The sequence below is a fragment of the Perognathus longimembris genome, chromosome 12 (assembly GCF_023159225.1).
Source record: "Perognathus longimembris pacificus isolate PPM17 chromosome 12, ASM2315922v1, whole genome shotgun sequence".
Taxonomy (NCBI): Eukaryota; Metazoa; Chordata; class Mammalia; order Rodentia; family Heteromyidae; genus Perognathus; species Perognathus longimembris.
In genome coordinates, this window is record NC_063172.1 from 50,173,358 (window position 1) to 50,200,347 (window position 26,990).

Here is a 26,990-nt window from a genome sequence, read left to right on the forward strand (position 1 = left end):
GGTAAGCTGTATCCAGTTACATTGTTTAGCACTTACAGATGTTAAGAACATCACAGTTGATAGAAATTAAAGCCATATACAGAATAAGCCCCATACTGATATATTAAATCAAAGTATCAATAACAAATATCAAATTTAAAGCTTTATTTCTGTTCAAGTTGTAAAACTTAAAATGACTTTTCCTAAGTATAGCACTAAGCTATTCTGGCTAATATAAATTTTGTCCTATGGGCAATAATGTTTGTTTCTTCCTTTATAGGAAACTGAGACATTTTGTTAAAATAGATTACTTAGCACAGTTATCATTTTAGTAACACATGTCTTAGTAATTAAGTAGCCTATTAAGGTTATAAATCAATTCATTATCTGATACTAAAGGTCTATCCTAATCCAATTATTTAGAAAATGCATTTTTATGTGCTATTTTATGAGGCTGAAGTTAACTGAAAGTAAACAAATTTCCTTTTTTCTCACAGAACACTATTTTGGTTGTCGTTTAGGCATTTTTTTAATAAAGCATATTTACATTTTTGTCAAAATAAAGATTTTTGAAGAATACAATGATGGCATGTACGTTTATACAAATCCACATTCACTAAAAAAAAGATTACAGGAAAAAAAATGGTTTAAACAAAATTTTAAGATAAAACAATGACCACCAAGTTACCACCCCCCCAAGATAATGTAATGCCAAGTGTATAATATCTTTTCCAAATGTAACAAATGCTGACAAATGTAATCCGTCTTCGTTGTCATTGTCTGATTAAGTCAGTTTTAGCTTCTTCATGGTTCTCCATCTGTCTTTTAACATGACACTTGTTCTGTTTCTGAATTTGTAATGTAACAGTATTTTTGCCCAGTTTCCTTCTCCAAATTTCTGTACTCCAGACTTTAAGTTCTTGTCTTCTTCCCAAAGCCATGCCTTTTGGTAAAAAGTGGAACAGTTACTCACAGAAGCAATTCTTTCAAAAGAATTCATCTATCTACTATAAGTGCAGCTATTTTTAATTAAAACAATGCTTAGTTTCTTTCTCAAAGAGGAAAAAAATTCATCTTCTTTTAAGAACTTATACGACTATGTCATATAACATACTATGGGTAGTTATTTTTTCTGTTCAAAAATACAAAAAATAATAAATACTAATGTGTGCTAATAAAGTACATTATGTTTAAGTGGAAAAGAAATGTAATATCATACATGAAAAAGTACTGATATTTACATATGCAGATGACCAACCATTATTACTCCTTTTCTTGGCATACTAAAGGACAAATCTGACTAGTAAGTTTTTACATTTAGAAAGAATCTAGTTTGCTAAGTGCCTGTGGCTCATGTTATAATTCTAGCTGAGTAGGCTGAGATTTTAGGATTACAGTTCAAAGCCAGCCAGGGTAGACAAATGTAAGAGACCCATTTTTCCAATTAAGCAACAAAACCCTTGAAGGGGAGGTGTGGCTCAAGTGGTAAAGTGCTTCTTGAGCAAAAAAGTTAAGCTAAACATGAGGCTCTGAGTTCAAGTTTCAGTATTGGAACACAAGCAAAACAAGACCTCATGCTCATTTGGATGGCTACTATAAAAACATGCCCCTTCTCAAAAAAAAAAAAAAGGGTTGGAATAGAATTACCATATGATTCAGCAAGGCATATACTCAAGTAGAAAATAGGGACTCCAAGAATTATTTGTACACTAATGTTCATGGTCACATTATTCACAATACAAAAATGTGGAATAAACTCATGTCCATCAATGAGTGAATAAACCACATGTGGTATGTAGATATAAAAAATACACAACAGGTGCCGTGCCAGTGGCTCATGCCTGAAATCCTAGCTACTCAGGGGGCTGAGATCTGAGGATTGTGGTTCAAAGCCAGCCTAGGCAGGAAAGTCCGTGTGACACTCTCATCTCCAATTAACCACCAGAAAACTGAAGTGGCGCTGTGGCTGATGTGGTAGAGTGCTAGCCTTGAGCTTAAGAGCTCAGAGACAGCACCCAGACCCTGAATTCAAGCCCCACAAACAACAAATAAAAAAAAAACAAACTATTCCCGTGCGCGTGCGTGCGTGTGTGTGTGTGTGTGTGTGTGTGTGTGTGTGTACACCCTGCCTGGGGCTTGTACTCAGGGCCTAGGCACTGAGCCACAAATCTACCTCCAGCTCTTCTGGTCTAATAAAACATGGGGCTCACGAACTTTCCATCGGGGCTGGCTCTGAACCTCAATCCTCATATCTCAGTCTCCTGAATAGTGAGAATTACAGGAGTAAGCCACCACTGTTGAGAAACTATTCTTCCCCTCTCCCCCCCCCTCTCTGCGCTGGTTCTGTGGTTGAACTCAGGGACTTGGGTGCTGTTCCTGAGTTTTTTGCTCAAGGCTAGTATTCCACCACTACAGTCATAGCTCCATTTCTGACTTTTTGGTGGTTAAATGGAGATCAGACTCTCACTGAATTTCCTGCTTGGGCTGGCTTCAAACTATGATCCTCACATCTCAGCCTCTTGAGTAGCTAGGATTACAGGTATGAGCCACTAGTGCTAGCTGAACTATTCAGTCTTCAAAGGGAGGGCATTGGGCTAATTGAAACAGTTCAGACAGGAAAGGACAAATATTGTGAAATTATACTCATAAGAGGTATCTAGAACGATCAGATTCAGAGAGAAAAGGGAGAATGGAAGGTGCCTAGCATGGAAGAGAGAGTAGTAACAGAGTTCTTGATTAGTAGTTAGAGCTGTTCTACAACATGAAGAAGTTCTGTGAATGGGTGATGATGGTAGGAAAATAATATGAATGAATGTATTTAGTACCACTGAACTGCACATGTAATCCATCTCTAGCACCACAACAAACAAAAAATGCTTCATTTCTTTTATATGTGGAAGCTAGATTTAGCTTATAAGCTTATAAGTAAATACATTGGAGGGTATACAAGTGTACACAAACGTATTAACTGAAATACAACAGATTCAAGGGAGATTTCCAATAGTATAATTTCATAGAAAGCTAAAAAGTTCAGCAAAATAAAACACCAGGAACTGAGAACTCAGAAGGGATGGGATGGGATCAAGGGGGAAAGGGTAGATGAATGAAGAAGGAGAGAATCCGATGTACATCATATAAATTAAGAAGAGGGAGGGGAAGGGTGGGCAGGTGGGGGGGATATGTGAGAATGTTGAAAGGGGTAATACTGATCAAGATGTATTGCATTCACAAACTGCTTTGCTAAATGGCAACTCCTTTGTACAACTAAAGGTAATAATTTTTAAAAAGGAAAAATTTTAAAAAGATGCACCAACCGTCTTCCAAAGGCTAGAAAGATTTCTTAACATATCTGAAAACTGCACAGTACTTAGTTTTTTTTTTACATATTATTTATAATGACTGAGTAAAAACTGCTTTCCAGTATCTTTAAAATGCTATCATTTAGGTTAAAAGAAAATAGTTATAGTAATTCTCAGTGCATACTCTTTATGGGAAAGGAACTTATTTATTTATTTATTTTTTGTTGTTGTTGTTTGTCAGTTGTGGGGCTTGAACTCTGGGTCTAAGCACTGTACTGAGCTCTTCAGCTCAAGGCTAGCAGGATCACTTGAGCCACGGTGCCACTTCGGTTTTCTGGTGGTTAATTGGATGTATGACTCTCATGGACTTTCCTGCCTGGGCTGGCTTTGAACCGTAATCCTCAGATCTCAGGCTCCTGAGTAGCTAGGATTACAGGTGTGAGGCATGGGTACTGGGCGAACATGTGTTTTTGAAGAGCATTTAATTTGCTTCTAGTTGGAAAAAATTCACATAAGGATCTCTAAACTTTTTTTTTTTGGCCAGTCCTGGGCCTTGGACTCAGGGCCTGAGCACCTTCCCTGGCTTCTTCCCGCTCAAGGCTAGCACTCTGCCACCTGAGCCACAGCGCCCCTTCTGGCCGTTTTCCATATATGTGGTGATGGGGAATCGAACCGAGAGCTTCATGTGTAGGAGGCAAGCACTCTTGCCACTAGGCCATATTCCCAGCCCCATCTAAACTTTGATGAAGCAGGCAAAAGCACTTTTGCTCACACAGCTATAACAAGAAGAAAACACTGTCCAATTAGCCATGGACTACTGTAATAAAAAGATTTTTAAAGAACCAAACCCTCTGGCCAGACCTGGTGTGCACACTTGTAATTCCAGTACTCAGGAGGCTAAGGTGGAGGATTGCAAGTCCAAAGCTAGCTTAGACTACACAGCAAGACCCATCTTATGATGTAAGTTCCTCATTAAGAAGTGGGAAAAAAATGAGGGAAGAAGTAACAAGTTAGATAAGAAATGTACTCACTACCTTACATATATAACTGTAACCCCTCTGAATATCACGTTGACAATTAAAAAAAAAGTAAACAGTGGACAGCTGAAAAATAGAACCAGACACTAGTGATATCCATAGAACTCTTTGGAGTAGGATATAGATAATATTTACATATTATTTGAACAAAAAACAGTTTTCTTGATACACATATATAAATAAGACCTACAACCTCCTTTGGAATACTAAAGGTAAGGTCAATCATATATAGACAAAGATTTTTAGTTTCTACTCTGGAAGCCTTAGAAATTTTTAGTTTCTAAGCAAAATGTTTAGAAATCACAGCTTTAGTCTCCATAGGAAAAATGTGAACAAACTGAAAATTAGCCTTTCTTTGATCCATCAGAGAATTAATGTCACACACAAACTGTCGTACTACAAACCAGAATAAGCAGATACAGATAATCTGATTTATAGAAATTATTGGGAACAGTGGCCAGGAAATTCTGACTATAAGATATTGGGAATAGAAGCCAGGAACAGAAGCTTACAGCAGAGACATTGCTGACTGATGAGCTGGTAGAGGCTGACTGTGGGTAAGCTTGAGAATTAAAAACCACAAGGACTCAGTGGACGCTGGTGGCTCATGCAATCCTACCTACTCAGGAGGCGAGGATCTGAGGATCCTAGTTTGAAGCTGTCATGGGCAGACTCTTGTCTCCAATTAACCAGCAAAAAGCTGGAAATGGAAGGGTGGCTCAAGTGATAGAGTGAGAGGCCTTTAGCAAAACAGCTAAGCCAGGCTGCAAGGTCCTAAAAATCCAAGCACATGTACACACAAAGCAAAGCAAAGCAAAGCAAAACAAAGCTTATAAAATGATGGGCTAAACACTTTTTTGAGTCTTATTTCCAGGAGCCCTACCAGGTTAAGCTGGAGATCAGACAAATTCCCCTACTACTTCTAGCATGGGGAAGGGAAAAGCAGATTTTTTTTTTTTTTTGGAGTGGTCCCCATTTCAATATACTTCCAGAATACTATTATTAACAAAAGCTTAGCATACTGAGGCTTTACAGAGCCTAATTGAACAGAAGCCCCTCTAGCCAACTTGTCTCATTCAAGGGGTAGTGGGTAGACTGAGAAGACTACCATAGTCCAGGACACAGGACAAGAATGAGAGCTACACATAGGGGTATAAGATGCTTCTTCTCTCCCTACCTCAGCACCACATGAACCAGCATCCTGTGTAACAAGGGTCTGTACCTGAAAAAGCACTTCAGACCTTACTAAAGAGTATTAAAGGAAACCTAAAGATGACAAGAGAAATATAAACAAGGATATTTGAGAAAAACTTGACTCCAAAAACTATAGCTACAGCAAACAGTAAGTGTAACCTAGCTAAATAATCATAAAACCCCTCTCAAGGGCCATATACCTGAGTGTCTTTTACCTTCATATACAATATCCAGCTAGCAACAGAAGAATTACAAGCATACAAAGGTAAAAAACCCAAACAAAACAGAATATGAAGCGGCAAACTGGGCAACAAAATCAGACTCACGGCACATGTCACGGAAGTAGACATGAAATGTAAAATGAGTATGATTAAAACATCAAAGGTTCTAATGGAAAAAAAAAAAACAGACTTGATTGATAGAAGAGAAGGGTAAATGTAGGCAGAGATGGAAAACCTGAGAAGGAGTAAGAGGGAAATGCTAGCAATCAGTAACACAGTAACAAAAATAAAGCAATGCTTTTATGAATTCATCCACAGACCAGACACAACTGAATTTTAAGATATGTTGGTGGAATCTTCTTAAATTGAAAAAGGAATGAAAGAAAGGAATAAGAAGAAATATCCAATCATTTTGGAGAAATTATAAAAGATATAATTCATGTGTGATAGAGAGAGGAAAAGGAAAAAAAATAAAAAGGACTGAATACTCCCCAAAATTAGTGAGAGACAGCAAACCACAGGCCCAGGCAGCTCACAGAATACCAAGCAGGATACGTTTAAATATAAAAAATTTCCACATTTATGTACACCATATTCAATTGCGCAAAGATCAGCAAGTACCTATGGCTCGTGGTAACGTGGAGACAGACGTCTAGTATTCCTCCACCACCTTTTTGTTTTTGCCTATTATTGGGGTTTGAACTCAGGACCTCATAGTTGCTTGGTTGAAGCTCTACAATGAAGCCACAGCTCCAGCCTTGCTTCAAGCAGATGGATTCCCATGGACTTTTCTGCCCAGGCTGGCTTATGCTGTGATCTTCCAGATGTCAGCCACCTAAGTAACTAGGATTAGAGAGGCTTGAAATACTTGGCCCTCAGCTTTCCTTTCTTCTTTAGAAATGCACCCCAAAACAAAACAGAGACAAAAGTCTCAAACCAAAAAAAGCAGAAGCCTATAACCTGGGCCTTAAAATTGATGTGAAACAGGATATGCTTTGATTTCAGAAAAAAAATATGATGTAACTTTTCCAAAATAAGAAAACACATACTGTACATTCTAAATCCTTGGTATGCAACAGCTGGAGCTCTTGTCAACCTATTATCATATTATCCCTCCACAGTAAAGACAGCAGAAATAGAGAGGAGTCATGGGCTGAGAATCTAGCTCAGTGGGAAAACAATTGCTCAGTAAGGCCCCAGGTTTGTCCCCTAGCACTGGAAATAAAAAGAAACATAAATGATATGTGCAATAAGCAAATCTAGTATTTGAACTAGGGAAGGGAAAGGGAGTATCAGAATCAAGAGACAAAGGATAAAAAGACAAATGACTCCAAAAGCAATACTTACAAAGCCATTTGGTGTAAAGCGACTGAACAACTCATGGAGGGAGAGGGCAAGGGGAAGGGGGGAGGGAGAAATGAGGGAGGAGGTAACAAATTGTCCAAGAAATGTACTCACTGCCTTATGCATGAAACTGTAACCCCTCTGTACTTCACTTTGACAATAAATAAGTAATTATTAAAAAAAATTAGCTCTAGGAAAAAAAAGTAGGAGTTGCTTGTTATGTTCACTGGGAGTTGAAGTCAAGGCTAAAATAACTTAAGTCACAGGAAATATCTCCAGTGGCTTGCAACTTGTGGCTGTCACACTTCACCACACTAATAGGTTGTAAGACAAAAATATACCTCAGCGAGGATAAGAAAAAGTTCCACACATGATAAATTAACAAAGACTATACTTACTTACCTGCTCTTATCCGCTAGAAAGTAAACAGTTTCAGACACTGGACAGAGCACAAGACTACATGCACTGATATACTGAGTGGGGAAACAAATTAGGCTCTAAAACAGAACTGCTTTAATAATAAATATTTCTGGTAAAATTTAACAAGAAGGTATCATTTAAAGTGCAGAAGTCTTTATATAAATTGGACCTATTTGGAAGATAGGAATACTAAAGACTTATAAAGTAGACAGAAATTTCACCTTGTCTGCAATGAATTCACTTTATGTTATAACTTTAATGCTCATAAGTATTATTTAAACGTAACAAAAATACCCGTTTTTTCCTAGATTTCTGCTTTTGGGGTCTTCTGCATTGATCTTCTGAATCATCTAGTCTCGTACTTTCTGTGGTTCTTGTGTTTTCTTTTATCCTTTCTCCATCTAAAAAATAAAAAAATAGTCATCAATATTGTTTCAAATTAGAGTAAAACAAGGATTATATTTTCAAAGGTTATCATGAAGTTCCTATCTGCTATTCTAAAAAAAAAAAAAGCTCTGTATGTTTAATTTTTTTCCTTCAAAACTGGAAGCTAATGTAATTCAAGGATCATGACTGAAAAATCAGAAGGGAAGTGTTTTTGAGACAAGTCATCTGAGCTCTCTGAGCATGTATTTTCTTTCTCTATTTAAAAAAGGAAATATTCATCACTGAAGCTTCTTATAGTGTTTAAGAGCACCCACCTAACATAGACAAGAAATATAATAGCTGTTTTCCCACTCTCCCTATTCCCTCCCTACATTCTTTCTCCTTCCCTCAGTCAATTTAGTAAGCTGAAAAGTAAATATGCATTGTTAATGAAAATAGATAGAACTGTAGCTATTGAAAGATGTTAACAGCTTACAGACAGAAAAGCTTCAATGATCTATAAGTTAGTAAAAAGGATTAGGAAGATGGATACATATAAGATCAATATACAAAAAGTAATAGAAACTGGATACGATACACATGTCTCTAATCCCAGCATACAGGATGATGCAGAAAATCAGGTTCAAAGCTACCTGGGCTATGTAGCACACTTTTTGTCTAAGACAATAAAACAAAATAGTACTTTTATACACTAGCAGCAAACAGCTATTTATACTAGTAACAAAATAAACCAAGAAGGAACTATCAAAGTGATGCAAGATTTGTATGAACTAAATCTTTCATATATGCATATTAAACATATATCAAGTTCTTACTCAAATATTTATTGCCACAACCTAGGTGTAAATAAAAATTTTGATGGGGTTCTTTGTATAACTTAAGAAGATGCTTCTAAAGTTATTCATGCTGGGAAAGGTACTTCTTCAGGGGCCCCGTGCATGCCTGCAGTTCTTGTTGAACATACAAGGCTTATTCATCTTCCATATTGCATGGCATGGCTAATGAAGACAGGCAATTAAGTAAGTGAGGGAAATCAAGGCATGACCATGGGCTTGCTCTCTTCTTAGAGGAAAGAACTAGTTTACTATTTGCTGTAATGTTTGGAGGCTTACTCAAAAAATGGTAGGTGATAGTGTGTCTATATACCAAGAATGAGATCATGTGTTCAAACACCAGTACGGGGGGGGGGGGGGGGAAGAATAGGCCCTTGGTGCCAAGTCCCTCAGGCAATATAAACCTGCCCCTCATGTGGGCCCACTGCATTACCAATAGGACTTGGGAATCAGCACAACTACTCTGATGCCATGCAGTCATTATGCCGCACTAAACTATCTAACTCAACATTTAGTAAGCCTAATGCTTAACTTTGACACCTAGAGTGGTAGCAGGTATATTGCTTTTAATCCTCTATGGTTGAGTTTTCTTCCATAAAAATTCAGATGATCAAAAACGCTAAGAATAGCAAAATACTTCTGGAGAATAGTAAGACTGCCCTAACACATATTTATCAAGTTATTTACAAAATTGTAGTATTTGAGACAATGTGTTTTGTCATCCAGGGCTGAATCATAAGCGTAGAACATGAGGTATAAACTAAATGCATAAGAAATATGACAATAAAATAATACCAGAAACTTTCCCTAAACTTGGGAAAGCTATAGTTATCCAGGAGGAGAGACAAGACCAAAAAAAAAAAAAAAAAAAAAAAAACCATCTACATCATATTATGATTAAAATATTAAGCACACCGAACAAGAGAATTCTAAAAGCTGTAAGAGAGAAGGATGAAGTCACATATAAAGGAAAACCCATCAGAGTAATAGATTTCTCAGCAGAAAATTTACATACAGAAGCAGAAGATATTGTAATCATGAAAATAAATCTCACCTAAGACTGGAGATAAATGAGGAAAAGGAAGACTCAGATATTTCAAAAACAACAAAATGACAGGAATTAATGCATACATTTCGGTAATTACTGATATTAATGGTCACACTTCTCCAATTTCAACATATTGACAGGATCCAGCCGTTTGCTGCCTAAAAGGAACACATTTCACTGACAAAGTAAAAGGCAAAAAAAAAGATATTCCAAGCAAATGAAGATGGAAAACAAGCAGGAGTAGCTACATAAATATCTGAGAAAGCCTCTAACATATATATCAGATGTAACAACTATAAATGCACATACCAGATGCTAGTCTACCCAGTTTTACATAACAAATACTAAGTGACATCAAGGCATGAATTAACCCCTATTATTAGGAGGCAAATCATACAGATTAAAAAAATTAACAAAGAAACTTCAGAATTAAATGACATTATAGATCAAATGGCCTAACAGAATATTTACCCAATAGCTGCAGAATACACATATTTCTCAGCAGCTCAGGAATTTCTCTAAAATGGCTTTTAGGACATTAAGCAAGTCTTAAAAATATAAAAAAGTTGAAATAATTTACCTAGAAGTGAATGAAAACGAAAACACAACATATAAGAACCTATGCAGTTCAATGGAAGTGGCTCTGAGATGGAATAGCTACAAATGCCTGCATTAAAAAGATGTCAAATAGGGGCTGGGGATATGGCCTAGTGGCAAGAGTGCTTGCCTTGTATACATGAGGCCCTGGGTTCGATTCCCCAGCACCACATATACAGAAAATGGCCAGAAGTGAGCGCTAGCCTTGAGCAAAAAGAAGCCAGGGACAGTGCTCGGGCCCTGAGTCCAAGCCCCAGGACTGGCCAAAAAAAAAAAAAAGATGTCAAATAACCTACAATGACCTCAAGGGCTTAGGAAAAGAATAAGACAATCTCCAAATTAGTAGAAGAAATCGTCAGTCGAAATTAACTTAAGGGTCTAGGAATATGGCCTACTGGTAAAGTACTCGCCTCGTATACATGAAGCCCTGGGTTCGATTCCTCAGCATCCACATATGTAGAAAAAAGCTGGAAGTGGCACTGTGGCTCAAGAGGTAGAGTGCTAGCCTTGAGCAAAAAGAAGCCAGGGACAGTGCTCAGGCCATGAGTCCACACCCCAGGACTGGCAAAAAAACAAAACAAAATAAAACAAATAAAAAAAAAGAAATTAACTTAAAAAATACAGTAGGTGGGACAAGATGGCAGATTAGAAGTATCTGCTGTTTTCACTGTCAACGACAATCTGGTAACATAGAAGAGACTAGACTTCGTAATGAAAAAGAATGGAAAGTGGAAGAGAACCCACAAACAAAAATGGAGGCGGCAGGGAGGCAAAAACAACCCCTGCAGAAAAGAGTCTAAGCCTTTTTCTGGCTCCTTCAACTGGGAGGGGAAATTTATCCCCAAACAAGGTAAAAATCACAGGGTCCTCCTATGAACTGCTCACTCTTACCAGCAGAAGCTCACACAATCCACAAGCCCTAAAACCCCAGCACCTTTGTGAGGCAGGACCCACTGCAGTGTATGACACCAAGTAGCCTTGGTGAAGAAAGGGGTTTGTGTCCCCCTTATCTTGGAATGCAACAATGACTCATCATCTTGAGAGAGAGCCTACTGTTGCACTGAGCTCCTGTAATCACACCTGGATGTAATTCCCCCCCCCCCCCTTTTTTTTTTCCAGAACCAGGGTTTGAACTCAAGACCTTGCACTTGCTTGGCTGGCACTGTAACACTTGAGCTACACTTCCAGAGGAGTCTCCATTGACTTTCTTCATTTTGGAGATGGAGTCTACCACATTTTTCTGCTTCAGCTGGCTTTGATCTTTGATTCTCCAGATCTCAGCCACCTGAGCAGTAGGATTACAGGTGTGAGCTACCAGTGCCAACTTGAATAGACACTTTTCAAATGAAGTGGTATAAATGGTCAGTAAATGCATGAGAAAAAAAATCAATATCCTTAGCTATCTGGAAAATGCAAATCAAAATGGCACAGATTCTATCTCACACCCAACAAAATGGCAATAATCAAGAAGACAAATTCCAGCAAGGATGATGGAAAAACAGTGCTGATAGGAAATGCAGCCATTATGGAAATGTTTGGAGGTTTCCCAAAGTTGAAAGGGCTAGAATGAGCATGGTTCAAATGGTAGAGCACTTGCTAAGCAATCACAAGGTTCTGAGTTCAAACCCAGTACCACTAAAGGGAAAAGAAGTGAAAAACTCCTTTATGATTTAGGCATATCAATTCTGGGTCTATACACAGAAGAATCATAGTCTGCTTTCTACAGACACCTGTAAACTCATGTTTATCACAGCACTATTTACAACAGGCTAGTTGATAGGTGAATGAGTAAGTATATACACATAATGGAATTTTAATTTACTAGAACTAAATTAGGTCATTTGCTGGAAAATGGATCACCATGTTGGCAAAATAAGCCAATCTGACAATGATAAGTATCACATGTTTTCTCTCATTTGTGGAAAACAAATCATTAAGAGGGCAACAAAACAATTGGCGAGGACTGGGGATATAGCCTACTGGCAAGAGTGCTTGCCTCATATACATGAGGCCCTGGGTTCACTTCCCCAACACCACATACATAGAAAAGGCCAGAAGTGGTGCTGTGGCTCAAGTGGCAGAGTGCTAGCCTTGAGCAAAAGAAGCCAGGGACAGTGCTCAGGCCCTGAGTCCAAGCCCTAGGACTGACAAAAAAACAAAACAGAAACAAAAACAAATTGGTGAGGTAGATAGGGAAGGAAAAAGAGGGCAGGGATAAAGGGATAAGAAAGCATAATAAAGGAGTTGGGCACTGGTGATTCACATCTGTAATCCTAGCTACTCAGGGGGCCAAGATCTGTCAGATTAAAGTTTAAAGCCACTCCAAGCAGATGGAGTGAGTCTGTGAGAGTCCAAAATAATCAGGAAAAAGTCCAGCTGGAGGTGTGGCTCAAGTGGTACAGCACCAGCGAAGCAAGCAATTGGAGCAAATGTTCAGTCCTGAATTCAATCCCCAGTATTATCAAAACAAAAAAATAATAAGAGGATATGACTGAAAGTAGATTATATGCATGTTGGAACTATCATAAAATTAAATAATACACTGCCAATAAAATATTGAAAATAATTATGAACTGACCTTATGAATCTATTCATCTCTACCTAGCTATCTATTGTGCTTGTGATTCAACCCAGAGCCTTGTACATTGCTAAATAACTGTTTTGCCACTGACCTATAGCTCCAACCTCAAGAAACTTTTTCTTTCCTTAGACACTGTCACTTACTTTTAAAATACAGCTATAAAATAATGCCATATAGTCACAGATTCTACGATAAGTTTACCTATCCCGAAAGTCTCTAGTGTCTTTTTCTCCTCTTTTTGAATTTTTGTGCTTTCTGTTAGTGATTTCTTTTTCTTTTTTTTTTTTTTTTGCCAGTCCTGGGCATTGGACTCAGGGCCTGAGCACTGTCCCTGGCTTCTTTATGCTCAAGGCTAGCACTCTGCTACTTGAGCCATAGCGCCACTCCTGGCCATTTTCTATATTTGTGGTGCTGGGGAATCAAACCCAGGGCTTCATGTATACGAGGCAAGCACTCTTGCCACTAGGCCATATTCCCAGCCCCTGTATAGTGATTTCACTGGTTTAAAATTTCCAAGTTTTCCAAGCGTCTCTCTGTTCAAGACTACCATGAAATCATGTATGCATTATACTGCTGCTGGCAGTGTCAGTGTTAATCCGAACAACAGTTTCTTTTTTTTTTTCAGCGCAAGGTCTTGTTTATTGAGGTAGATCCTGCTATTAAATAAGTCACCGGAGCCAATCAGGTCAAAGATCGGCAGGAAGGGGAGGGGTGTACCTGCACTTATCTAGAGACTGTGAGGGGCGGCTTGAGCTGTCCGTCAAGGGTGGAAAGGCCAGGGACCTATCCTAAGAGGCGGCCTAATTTTCTGTCACAGCCCACAGGACTGCCTCTGGGTTCTCCATCAGGGGCCATCTTAGCCACACGTGGCCCTAGAGCTGGGAAACAGGCGGGGCCAGCTAGTTGCCTCTTTCTGATGTAACATGCCCTGGCATGTCCCACATCTCCTTCTTTTTGTTTTATAAGCAGGTGGCTGCCTTACTCCAGAGTGTGCCTGTTTTAGGTTGCCCCCCTCTGAGGATCTTACCCGTCGTTGACTACCACTCTAGCTCTTCAGGCAATCCTACCTGCAGGGCCTGCCAGCCCAGTAGGAGGAGTCGGGGGGAGGGATTGACACTCAAGAGGGGGCCCTCCGAACAACAGTTTCTTTAGTAAGAAACACATAGAACAAGGTTATTGATCAGCTGATATAAATTCTATGGCTTAAAGGCTCATTGGAATCTAGCCTTGGATTTTCTTGTAGAAGTAATGATTCAGTATTTACTAATTCAGCGCTCTCAGAAATTTGACAGACCATTCATGAATACTGAGATTCAATTACATTTATGTCTCAGAAAAATAACTATTTCAAATTGCTGAATACGGTGAAGGCAGAAAAGCAGTGCTATAGGCTAGATGTATAGATGAAGTGACAGAATCCTAACAAACTTTAGATTCTGGATTCAATTCTTAAGGGGAAGAGTTCCCCTTACAAAAAAAGTGACACTATCAGTAAAAATTCTAACCCAGGCAGTCAGAATAGATAAATTAAGCATCTGACTCTGAACCCGAACATTTAACTATTGTCCTTTCATTTTTCAAAGTGCATACTTTTTGGGTTGTACTGATGAGGTAAACAGTTGGATCATTTTCAAGGGCAAATCATCTCCCCATTACTAAAACTACAGTAATAGTACTCACTTTGAAGAGTTTCCACTTTCTCCGTTGTCTTACTAAGGTATTGTTGACTGCTTCCAAGTGTTAACTTTGATAAAAAGAGATTCTTGTGAGACCTAAATGAAACACAAAAGATTTGTGCCAGGTTCCAAAACGGTAAAGCATGAGAAAAAAAGAAAGATGGCTTATTTTTAGCTCTTCTGAGATTTTTCTGCTCTGTCCTGTTTCCTGTGATAACTCTTGCTTAGTGCTCCAGGTTAATAGAGTCTCTCAAAATTTCTGTTGTCAGAGATTTCTCTCTTTTTTCAATTTTCCTTACTCAGAAATGAAGATTCTTCCTGTGGTTGTACCTACACTACCTCTGTATATTATCTGAGTATACTGGAAACCGTGTATACTGGTACTAGAACTAGGATATTGAAAGGGAATACCAAAATCGAGAGACACAGGGTAAAGAAAGATAAACAACTACAAAATCAAGTATTGCAAAACTGTTTGGTGTAAATGAACTGAACAACTCATGGGTGGGAAAGGGCAAGGGGGAGGGGGAAGGGGGGAATGAGGGAGGAAGTAACAAACAGTACAAGAAATGTATTCAATGCCTAACGTATGAAACTGTAACCTCTCTGTACATCAGTTTGATAATAATAAAAAAAGCTCTTCTATGTCTTCAATTTAAAAAAAAATAGGTTTACTGAGGGGAGTGACATAAACACTAGCTGTGTTTAATGTATAATTGGATGGGTCTCATTTGTACTTTTCTTCCTTACACAGATAAGGAAGACAGCTTCAACTGAACTTTTTATGTTGTTGCTGGGTGTTTCAGTTTTTGTTTGAGATAGGGTCTTGCTATGTACCCCAGGATGTCCTCAAACTTATGATCCTTCTATATCAGCTTCTCAAATACTGGGATAAACGGCATGTACTATCATTGCATAGAAGGATTAACAAATTATTCTCTCTTGTAATTAAAATAACCTCCACAAACATAGCATGGACATTTTTATCTCCATACCTTCAATGTTTATATTCTTCTTTCCTGAAATATCATCTCTTTTTGTAGCTGCCTATAAAAATCTAAGCCATTGCTCAGTGTCCTGCATCTGTGAAGCTGTCTGGTTTTAACTCTTTCAATATCTAATTCCTATCTAAAGAGTTGAGCAACAAATTATGGATTGTTTGCAAGTTTGCTTTAGGCCTATAATTCTTATTGCCACTAATAGATTATCAGCTTTATCAGAACAGAATACTTATTTCACCTAGTTTTAGTAACATCAGAATTTCAATTTTTTAACATTGCTTCACTTGTATCCTATTGATTGTCATCCTGATAATAGCATTTTGATGTGTGATTTGCTCTTGTTCAACTTACAGGATGGTTTTGATACCTGCTTGATTACTGATCTTTAATTTTGTCTTAGTTTTAGTTTGGCTCTCTGTGACTAGTGCAATAGTAAATTCTAACTTAAGCACCAAGAATTCTAAGTCAGACAAGACGTTTAAAACTAATTAAGAAGGAAAAGGGAGCATCAAATGGAGAGACAAAGGGTAAAAGGCAAACCAATGCAACAGCAATACTTACAAAACTATATGTTGCAAACAAACTGTACAATTTTGGGGGTGGGAAGGTGAGAGAAAAATGAGGAAGGAGGTAACAAGTTTGATAAGAAATGTACTCACTGACTTACATATGAAACTGTAACCCCTCTGTATATCACTTTGGCAATAAATAAATCAATTAAAAATAATTAAGAGGGGCTGGGGATATAGCCTAGTGGCAAGAGTGCCTGCCTCGGATACACGAGGCCCTAGGTTCGATTCCCCAGCACCACATATACAGAAAACGGCCAGAAGCGGCGCTGTGGCTCAAGTGGCGGAGTGGTAGCCTTGAGCAGGAAGAGGCCAGGGACAGTGCTCAGGCCCTGAGTCCAAGGCCCAGGACTGGCCAAAAAAAAAAAAAAAAATTAAGAACCTTTAAAGGGGGCTAGGAGCATAATTCAATGGTTTAGCACTTGCTTAGCCTATGTGAAGCCCTGGGGTTGAAAGAAATGAATATGGACTAGTGGTACAGTGCTTGCCTCGCATACATAAAGCCCTAGGTTTGATTCCTCAGTACCATATATATAGAAAAAGCCAGAAGTGGAGCTGCGGCTCAAGTGGGAGAGTGCTAGCCATGAGCAAAAAGAAGCTCAGGGCCCTGAGTTCGAGCCCTGAACTGGCAAAAAAAGAAAAGCAGTAGCTCTAATAAACAGAGGGCCAGAAGGCTTCATACAGCCATCTTTGAGATAGACCTTGATTGGCAAATAACAGCTAGCCTTGGAAAGAATAAGTAACCCAATTAAAAGGAACTAAGCAAGGATAAAGGGTAATATTTTATATGTTCTGTGTTGCTAGAAAGTATCATGTATGTGGACAAGGAGGATAAGGACTATACTTAATGGAAAGACTGTATAATAGTCTCCCTTATATCTATAGGAGTTATGTTTTTAAGGCTACAGTGAATGTCTGAAACCAAGTACAGAACTAAACTATGTATAGTAGTTTATGTATAACTGCAATTTTAGTTTCAGTTGTCAGCTGTCAATTGCAACTTGAAAATACAGATGGAATAATGCAGAAATAAATGATTAAGATTTAAATTGTGTGTCTGAGAAGTATGTTGAAATCTTAACACTTTCCCTACTCCCTCCTGCTTGGGTTACAAGCAGTTTGTCAAGTATATCTATTCTGTATATACTACCTGTTAGGCAGGTAATAGCTCCCTTTTGTTTTAGTGCTCAACTAACGCTTTAAGGTAGGAATGGCACCAAAGTACAAAAACAGTGATGTTTTCTTTTAATACATGTTAAAAGAAGCTGTAAAGCTGAAAAGGTAAGAAGGTAAGAAAACCATATGCTAATGCTAAGCTTTACTGTAGATACAAAATGTACCTGTAAAATGATGATTTTTTTCTGATGCTGCTTTTTCTGATGTACCTCAAACCCAAAAAGATACTGGTACGATGCATAATATGCAATTAGTTAAGATGAAAAGGCATAAAATGTGTGGGTGGAAGACAAAACAGAAAACATGTTTTATTTGAAGGCGAAATGTTGCAACCAAAAACACTGTCTATAGAGTGGCCCCCTTTAATTCATGGGGGATATGCTCCAAGGGCCTCAGTAGATACTGCAAAATTAGGCAGTTCCATAGTCTGAATTTCGAAACAGAGTACTGGGCATGTACTATAGCAGCAAATATTTCAGTTTGAGGTATTATACCAAACCCAGCAGAATTAGTTCTTGGTTGGTTGGTTTGAGAAAGGGTCTTATTACATAGCTCACACTGACATCAAATTTGAGAAACATCCTCCTGTCTCAAGCTCCTCAATGCTGGGATTATAGGCATGCACCACGCACCATACTCAGCTTAGCAATGTGTTTCTTTTCTGTACAATTTAAGACAGAAGACAATAATATGTGTAACAGAGCTTAGTAGAGTCAACAGAAATGTCTTTCTTTTCTCAATACAGCAAGGGCTTTGATGTTTCACTTAAGGAACCGCTGTACAGCTCTTCCCTGTGGCATATCTAAATTGCCAACATCAGTACTTTTGTGTTTTGAGACCATTATTAAATGCTACAGTACTTCAATAATGCTATAGTATAATATAGTATACATATTACATGTACTATAGTGTATATGGTATGTTATATATATTATATGGTATATATAATGGTATAATATAGTATATATTATATAGCTTATACATATGAGCAGATATAATCATCAGCAAGAAAACACACGACACTTGATAATTATCTTTTAAAATGGCTCATTAGCATCACTTTTACCTACAGACAGAACATTCATAAACACCAAACTTAATTAAGTTTACAAACCTTTTTATTTTATCCAAATGACCTTCAGCTTCAATTTCAACATCCTTCTTATTGGGCTTATCTGGAGATGTCATTACTCTTCCTTTTTTACTTTCTACTACTTTCATTGCTGCCTTTAGAAAGGGTATACGTATGGAGGAGAAAGAATGATTTAAGCCATTGAAAAAAAGAATTAAATTTACTGGTAGTCAAAGCTAAAGTATCTGTTTACAGTCTAAAGGGATACCATGTAAATTTCACCAATAGTTATGACAAGGCATAGAGCTACTTTAGCTACCTAATTGGTTAACAGGCATTATAGAAGGCATCTTCCCATGTAAACAGATGTGATGCTCTAGGGAATTTTAAGATAAAAGACTACTTAAAATAAAGTTATAAAGGCTGGGAATATGGCCTAGTGGCAAGAGTGCTTGCCTCGTATACATGAAGCCCTGGGTTCGATTCCTCAGCACCATAAAGTGGCGCTGTAGCTCAAGTGGCAGAGTGCTAGCCTTGAGCAAAAACAAGCCAGGGGCAGTGCTCAGGCCCCGAGTCCAAGCTCCAGGACGGGCAGAATAATAATAATAATAAAGTTCCAACTGGACACCAATGGCTCACACCTGTAATCCTAACTACTACTTAGGAAGCTGAGATCTGACGAGTGCAGTTTGAAACCAGCCTAGGCAGGAAAGCCTGTGAGATTTATCTCCAATAAACTACCAAAAAGCCAGATGCGAACCTGTGGCTCAAGTGGTAGCATGCTAGCCTTGAGCACAAATTTCAAGCCCCAGGACTGACAACAAAAAAATAATAAGATAAATAGAAATAAAGTTCCACGTATTTTGAAATTAAACCACTTTAAATTGATCAGGATTTTTGTATTGTATCAACACATTAAGTTAAAGCTGTAAGACAAAGATATAATAAAAACATTATTCAAAAAGATTTTAAAGGATTGAGGTATAGCTCAGCCATAGACTACCTGGTTATTATGCCCTAGGCTTGATCTTCAGTACAACAACAACAAATTGAGGACAATGGATCTTTCTTGAACCTGGTTTTACTTTTCCCTAAGTATGATTAGAAATTTACTTATAACTAAATGTATTTTCACTTAAATATATATTCATTTATTCTTCATTTAAATTTTTCTCTAAATCTACACTGTTGCAAGCATTCCTTCATAGTAATTTCTCTTAAGATTGTTAGACTCTCCTTGAAATAATGTGCATACCTTCATTAGAAAAGTTGATGACTTTTCATTTACCACACAATTCACATAACTCTTAATTTTCTCCATCATGTCATTGTAGCTGAAGTGTTGAAAAAAGGAGTGGAATGTAGCTTTCTGAGAGATTATTGTAAGCAATTTCCTTTCTAAAGACTAAAGAAAGCAGAATATATTAATAAATGCAAATATAACTTCAACTACAAGAAATTTTGTAATATATTTGATTGAAAGCAATTAAATAATACATACACACGTTCATATTTCTCTTCTAGATGTATGCCACATTCATCTTTCCTTTCTTTATGTGTAATATACTCCAGTAAGTTTTTAGTATTTAAAAATGAGGGCTACTGATTTAATCACATCCCTTTCCCCAGACTAATAATGATTAAATAAACTCTAGAAAGTGTCCAACTACGGTAGCACAGATCTGTAATCCTAGCATTCAGGAGGCAGGGGCAGAAAGTGTTACATGTTGCAGGCCACTGTAGGCTACATGGGGAGACCCTGTGTCAAACAAAACAAAACAAAAACTCTAGAAAAATAAGCAAATCATAATGTCTTCTCTATGCTTATGCTGTCTAATATGTGGCTGTTGAGCTCTTTAAATATGGGTAGTTAGAAGTCCGACACACTCTAAGTACAAAACAGATACCAGATTCAGAGGCTTGATACAAGGAGACATAAAATACCTCAATAATTTTTGTACTGATTAGATATTAAAATGACATTTTAAAACATAGCATAATAGTAGAACAGTTTTTGGCCTCCAATATTCTTCAGTTTTCCTCTAACCAATTCTAAAATACTATGGTTTTAATTTAGACAATTACCGTATATGAATCTGAGTCACCAAATAATCGTTCAAATACTTCTTCTGCTTCCTTGTAATTGCCATTTTCCATGCAAACAGCTATAGCCTTAAAGACAAGATGACGAATATATATCCTTACACAGCTTTTTAAAATATCCAATAAATAAATGATTATTAACATAACTCAGGTTAGGTCTGACATATTCAAATGTTTTATGCTATTTAATAATTTTATTTCACAAATGATATAAAAGATAAACAACTGGCTTTCTAAAAAATGAAAATGAAAAAGAAATATGCTCCTGTATATACTTACTAATAAATGATCAGCATTTTATCTTTAATCTGGGTCAAAATAAAAGCAAAAATTAATAAATAAATTAGAAGCAAAAGGGCATACATTTAGGACCTGCTTAAATATTAACTTTGAATAAAAGTGAAATGAGAGGAGGTAGGTAAGTATTTGACATAATTGGAATATATATATATACTCCTCAAGATCCCTGAAAAACTTACTAAGTTAGGTGGCTTTAAATTATCATCTTATACACTAGCCTTTCTGATATAATATGTGGTTAAGACATGAAACTACCATTATCATGTGGGTATCTCTATAAGCATGGAAAGTTACTTAAAGTGTTTCCTTATATAAAGATGGTAGGAGTCAAGCCTGTAATGTAGCTACTCTAGAGGTTGAAATCTGAGGATTTGGGTACAAAGCCAATCCAGACATAAAAATCCAAGACTTTTATCTCTAACTAACTAGCTTTGGGGCAAGTAGGGGAAAAGCTAAGGAAGAGTGTCAGGCCCTGAGTTCAAGCCCTAGTACTGGCACACACGCACATATACACACACATGATGGAAATAATAGTACACTAACTTTACAGGACTTAGAGGATTAAAGGGTAATATTTCATAGGACTTAAAAGAAGATTAAAGAGCAATATGTAAATGTGCTTAGAATGGTTACCTGGCAAATACTATGAAATACATTAATATCTGCTACATAGATAACTGTCATCAAGTCAACTTTATAGAAATGCAGTAACAAAGGTCAGCTTTCTATAGGGCCCCAGAAGATTAGGATAACATAAATCTCTGTCTTAGGTAGAGTTCTTTTTTTTTTGGCCCGTCCTAGGGCTTGACTCAGGACCTTTCTGATATAACGTGGTTAAGATATAGGACTACTATTATCATCTAGATAGCTATATAAACTTGGCAGGTTACTTAATCAGCTGGATTTTCAATTCTGTATAATCTTTGGGGGAAAAAATAATTCTAAGCCAGATGAATGGCTCACATCTGTAATCCTAGCTACTCAGGTGGCTGAGATTTGAAGTGAGCAGTCTGAAACCAACCCAGGCATGAAAGTCTGTGGGACTACTACCTTCAACTAACTACCTAAACGCTGGAAATAGAGCTGGGGCTCAAGTGGTACAGTGCTAGCTAGCCTTGAGCAATTAAAGCTCAGGGACAGCACCTAAGCTCTGAATTCAAGCCCTAGGACTGGCACAAAATAAACAAATAATTTAAATTCTAAAAAAAATTGAGGAAAATTTTATTTAACTGAAAAAGTCCCTACTGTTTTCTCTGACTAGTAGTAAACATATTTCTTCTCCTATTAGATCTTTTGAGTTTTTCTTCTTTCTCTCTTGAACTAAATTATCCTTGTGCTCACAAATGTAATCCTAGCTCCTCAAGAGGCTAAGAAAATTATGGTTCAAAGCCAGCCAGGGCAGAAGAGTCTGTAAAACTCAATTTCTTATTAGCCAACAAAAAGCTACATTAAAGGCATGGCTCAAGTGGTATAGTGCCAACCATGAACAATATAGCCAAGCAAGTAGTGAGGGGTTGAAGCCCTAGTATTGGCAAACACAATATTTTAAATCAATCAATCAATCAATCTATATATCTATCTATCTATTGGCCAATTTCTTAGGCATAAAGCAAGATCCTCCCTTGAAAATAACCCATACAAAAAGGGGGTGAAAGGCTAAGTTGTAAATCAACAGCTGGATAAGCACAGAGGTCTGGAGTTCAATCCACTGGAGAGGAAGGATGAGAAAAGAAACTGGTAGAGCACAAATCATTAGGTCATGTTTAAATTTTTAAGTAGATGCAGTGTATTTTATGTAACATAGAAACAATATTTCCCTAAGTAAGAAACATTAAGTTCCAGGCCCAGGTGCTCATGTCGAGACAATAAGCCAAAAGTAAAATTTCTAAACGAAAGAATTTACTAAATTTACTCTTGAATTTACTAATTTTTATTAGGTTCTTCTAGTTTTATTTTGGATGTTAGGTAGTTACGTTATCTACCAAAATAATAACTAAAAGCAAAAATATTCATACCTGAATTTTAATTAAATTCTGTATTTCTTCATGAAGCTTATCATGCTCCTTTTCAATGGAAGCCCAAATATTCAGGGCTGATTCCAAGGGTGTAATACGTTCATCACTTTCAAACTGTGCATCTTTTAAAAAACAGAACAAAGATAAGTAACGTAAAAGCCAAATAGACCCTTACTTTGCCCATGTTTTAAAAAATGCATTCTTTTACATAGTTATTAATCATATACTATGTGCAAGGAACTGTTCTCTCACATTTTTTTGTTGTGTTGCCAGTTCTGAGGCTTGAACTCAGGGCCTGCCACTGTCCCTGAGCTTCTTTTGCTTCAGGCTAGCACTCTATCACTTGGGCCACAGCACTACTTCAGGCCTTTTCTGTTTATGTTGTACTGAGAAATCGAACCCAGGGCTTCATGCATGCTAGGCAAGCACTCTATATATTACATATGTATGTACATATATGTATACTTATATATCACATACACAATTGGCCTATAAATGTATACATATAGAAACATAAATGTATATACCCGTACACATACACACATGTAGACAAATGTGTACATATGTAGACATGTATATATACACATATCTACATGTTTATATAGATGTGTGTACATATACACATATACATATGTATATACATGTACATATATGTATAGGCCAGATATATGTAGGCAAACTCAAAACATCAAGGAAAGTAAAGACATAGCTCCTGTTTCTTTTCATTGTCTTATATTTAGACCTAAGTTAAAATTTCAAATATAAAATAAAAACCCACATATTTACCAAGGGATTTTCCTGCGGCAATTCTTGTCAAAAACTGACATATGTATATAGTTCTCAACTGATAGGCTGTAAGACTAGATAGTCCATGAATAATAGCTGGAAAAGAAAAAAAATGTCAATTTTATTAAAAAAAATCAAACATAATCCAACAGTCTCAGTGATTTTCTCAGTATTAGGTTACAGAATGTGTTATTTATAAAATAAAAATAATATACCTATCCTCTCTGCTTTTGTTTTTTAATACTAAAAACAAAGCAAAACAAAATGATGAAAGAGGAACTAATCACCAGAAATGAATCACAACTACATTTGAATGCTTATTCTAGGCCATTCTCTGTACTTTATACCAAAGATTTTTAGCTGGGGGAGATTATTACCCCACTGCATATTTGGCAATGACTAGAGACATTTTTACTGTGAGAGGCTCAGTACTATTGACATCTAGTGTGTCAAAGCTTGGGATGCAATTAAACATCCTATAATGCAAGGAGCGAGTCACTTCCCTTTTTCATTACAATATATCAAGTGTACATCACTACTGAAGTTGATTGTGATCACTTGGGTGAGTAGTGTTTGTTAGATTACTCTACTGTAAAGTTGTTTCACTCCCACATCCCTGAACTTTTGGAAGAAGGATCACTATGTGCAGCTCACACTTAAAAGGTGAGAGTTATAAGAGAGAGTAGCTTCATTCAATTCTAAGTCTTCATTTCCATCTGTGTGCCAGTGGCTCATGCCTATTATCCTAGCTACTCAGGAGGCTGAGATGTGAGGTTCACCGTTCAAAGCCAGCCAGGCAGGAAAAGCCTGTGAAACTCTCATTTAATCACCAAAAAAGCCAGAAGCAGAGCTGTGGCTCAAGTAGTAGGACACTATCCTTGAGCACAAAAGCTCGGAGATAATGAGGAGGCCTGAGTTCAAGCCCCAAGACAAGCCCCTCCTCTCACTTTCTCCATGGTAAATTTGTCTCTTCTCAAATTTACTCAATCATGGTCATTTTTTTGTGTGATTGCCTATACTGGGGCTTGAACTCAGGGCCTGGAGTGAAGGCTCTCTTTGAGCTTTTTAGCTCAAGGCTGGTGCTTTACCACTTGAGCCACAGCTCCACTTAAATTGCTTTTTGGTGGTTAATTAGAGGTAAAAGGCTAATCGCTCAAAGGACTTCAAACTGTGTTTCTAAGATCTCAGTCTCGTAAATAGTTAGGATTACAGGTGTGCCCAGCTTGCGGTTAATTTTCTCAAGCATATCCTTATTTTCTGACACTACAGTGTGCTCCCCATTTCCAGAAACAATTTTGTTAAAAAGTCTTGCTTTCCTTTATTGAAGAATGGTATTAGAAATCAAGATCCGAGGGCTAGGAATATGGCCTAGTGTTAAAGTGCTTATCTCGTATACATGAAGCCCTGGATTCGATTCCTCAGCACTACATATATAGAAAAAGCCGGAAGTGGTGCTGGGGCTCAAGTGGTAGAGTGCTAGCCTTGAGCAAAAAGAAGCCAGGGACAGTGCTCGGGCCCTGAGTTCAAGCCCCAGGACTGGCAAAAGACAAACAAAACAAAACAAATAGAACTCAAGATCTAGATGCTAGGGATACTTGTTACTCGTAGGGTTAAGTTGCGTCTGTGTACAGAGATGGAAACAAATGAGTACATACTAACTCAGGTCTATATATCATAAATAGTTCTATATCTGCTACCATTCTAGAATGTTTCCCAAAGGGTATCCAGTTTGCACTTTAAAGGTTATAGAAGTTTAACATGTGAGGCCCAGCAGAAAGTTTCAGGTCACTGTGGGTATGCCCTCAAAGAGATTGGTGGGGCTCTGGCCTCTAACTCCTCTCTCATGTCCTAGCCCTAGGGTGGGTTTGCTTCACTAGGAGTTCTGCACTATGATGCAATGCCTGGCCACAGACCCCAAACAAAGGGCCAATCAGAAACTGAAATTTCCAAAATTGTGTCCCAAATAAACTTTTCTTTTATATTACTGTGTTACAGTGACCTGACACTAGTTAGATCTATTACCTAGATCCATATTAGCTAAACAGGAATTTATATTGCTGATGCCTACGCTAATATATTACCATATTGATAAATTCAGTCCACTCTCCAAAGAGAGCCTTTTAATACTAATAATTATGGTTAAGTAACCCCATTGCAGGATTTAATTTTCTACTTAATTACCCATGGCTTCAGTGTTAGTTACATATATTACAGTGGAAAGTTAGGTAGAAATTTAGTGACAAGTGTGAGTGAAGTTTTGAAACATTTTTAATATGCCATGCTGGTCTTTCCTTGGGTGACTTTGCCCATCACTTACTGGCTGTCTGGACAGAATTCATGGACAGTTATCTTTTATTCTGAGCTCTAAACTCGGCAAATAGTTGAAAGTGAGGGTTGTTTTGAGAGGCATTCTGAGGATTAAACTCCCTGCCTTACTTCTTGAGCCCCGATCCCCCCACTTCCAAGGGAGGTTTAAATAGTTTACAAGAAAATGAACTGCCAACAGAAGGATCAGAGGTGGACAGGCAGCGCTGCAGGAAAACAGACCAAGATGGAAGTAAACAAACCAGGTAGGCACTGGGTGGGGGTGGAGGCTTTATGTTTATGGTGTGTGTGTGAGTGACGTGAGCGGGTGCTTGTTCTGGGGCTTGAACTTAGCGGCTGAATGGTGTTCCAGAGCTTTTTCTGTTCAAGGCTAACACTACAAATTGAGCCACAGCTTCACTTCTGGCTTTTTGCTGGCTAACTGGAGAGTCTCACAGACTTTCCTGCCTTTGGGTGGTTTCGAACTGAGATCCTAAGATCTCGTATTAAGAAGCACTGAAAACTCATTTCATCAACGCATCGCCCTATATACAGAGCCTGAAAAGAGCGGAAGGGGATCCGGAGCCGGATGCTGCAGCCATCTTCCCTTCCCTTCCCCGCCGCGCCGGGGAAAACTAGCCCTAGGGCCACCAGTCCCGTACCCGTACCGCCCCGCCCCACCCCGGCCGCCGCCGCACGCCCCGCACTCACCCTCGGTGCTGTCGCGGGCGCGGTTGAAGTCCTCAAAGCGGCCGTCGTGGAAAGCCCGGCAAAGAGACAGGCAGAGGAAATCAAGCATCCAGCCTGCGGCCACGGCCTCGGCCTGGGCCACCGTGTCCACGTTCTGGTCCGTGCTCGCCTTCTCGTCTTCAGAGTCGACCAACTGCAGCTGGCCTGCACGCAGTTCTTTGCCCTCGACCTGCTCCTGGTCGTCCCCCTCCATCTCGCTCATCACCTCCACAGGGGAAGCCGCATCTTTCCCATCGGCTTCCCCGCGAGGGCTCCCGGACGCTGAGGAAGCCTCCGCCATGTTTAGGCTCTGGCCTGG

The 26,990-nt window shown here is 38.2% G+C and overlaps 1 protein-coding gene across 2 annotated transcripts; it reads right to left on the reverse strand.

Moving 5' to 3' along the window:
- Positions 1 to 259: 259 nt before the first annotated feature.
- Positions 260 to 26,990, reverse strand: Terf1 (telomeric repeat binding factor 1). 2 transcript variants are annotated; one of them, XM_048358913.1, is made up of 9 exons: positions 26,654 to 26,990; positions 23,639 to 23,734; positions 22,853 to 22,974; positions 20,520 to 20,606; positions 19,690 to 19,839; positions 18,477 to 18,589; positions 14,621 to 14,712; positions 7,789 to 7,895; positions 260 to 922 (listed from the first exon to the last, which is right to left on the reverse strand). In XM_048358913.1, exons 1-9 carry the CDS (start codon positions 26,970 to 26,972, stop codon positions 764 to 766), a joined length of 1,245 nt encoding a protein of 414 aa, XP_048214870.1. In that variant the 5' UTR covers positions 26,973 to 26,990; the 3' UTR covers positions 260 to 763. The 2 variants fall into 2 exon arrangements, with proteins under 2 accessions (XP_048214870.1, XP_048214869.1); XM_048358912.1 differs by having other exon boundaries at positions 260 to 925.

What these genes read in the sequence shown, in the direction of transcription:
- Terf1 (XM_048358912.1), bottom strand. Translation starts at nt 26,972, where the DNA reads ATGGCGGAGGCTTCCTCAGCGTCCGGGAGCCCTCGCGGGGAAGCCGAT. An exon ending in GTGACTCAGATTCATATACG is followed by an intron (nt 19,840 to 20,519) that starts GTAATTGTCTAA and finishes TGCTTTCTTTAG; the next exon opens with TCTTTAGAAAGGAAATTGCT. An exon ending in AGAAATCTAGGAAAAAACGG is followed by an intron (nt 926 to 7,788) that starts GTATTTTTGTTA and finishes ACTTTTTACCAA; the next exon opens with AAGGCATGGCTTTGGGAAGA.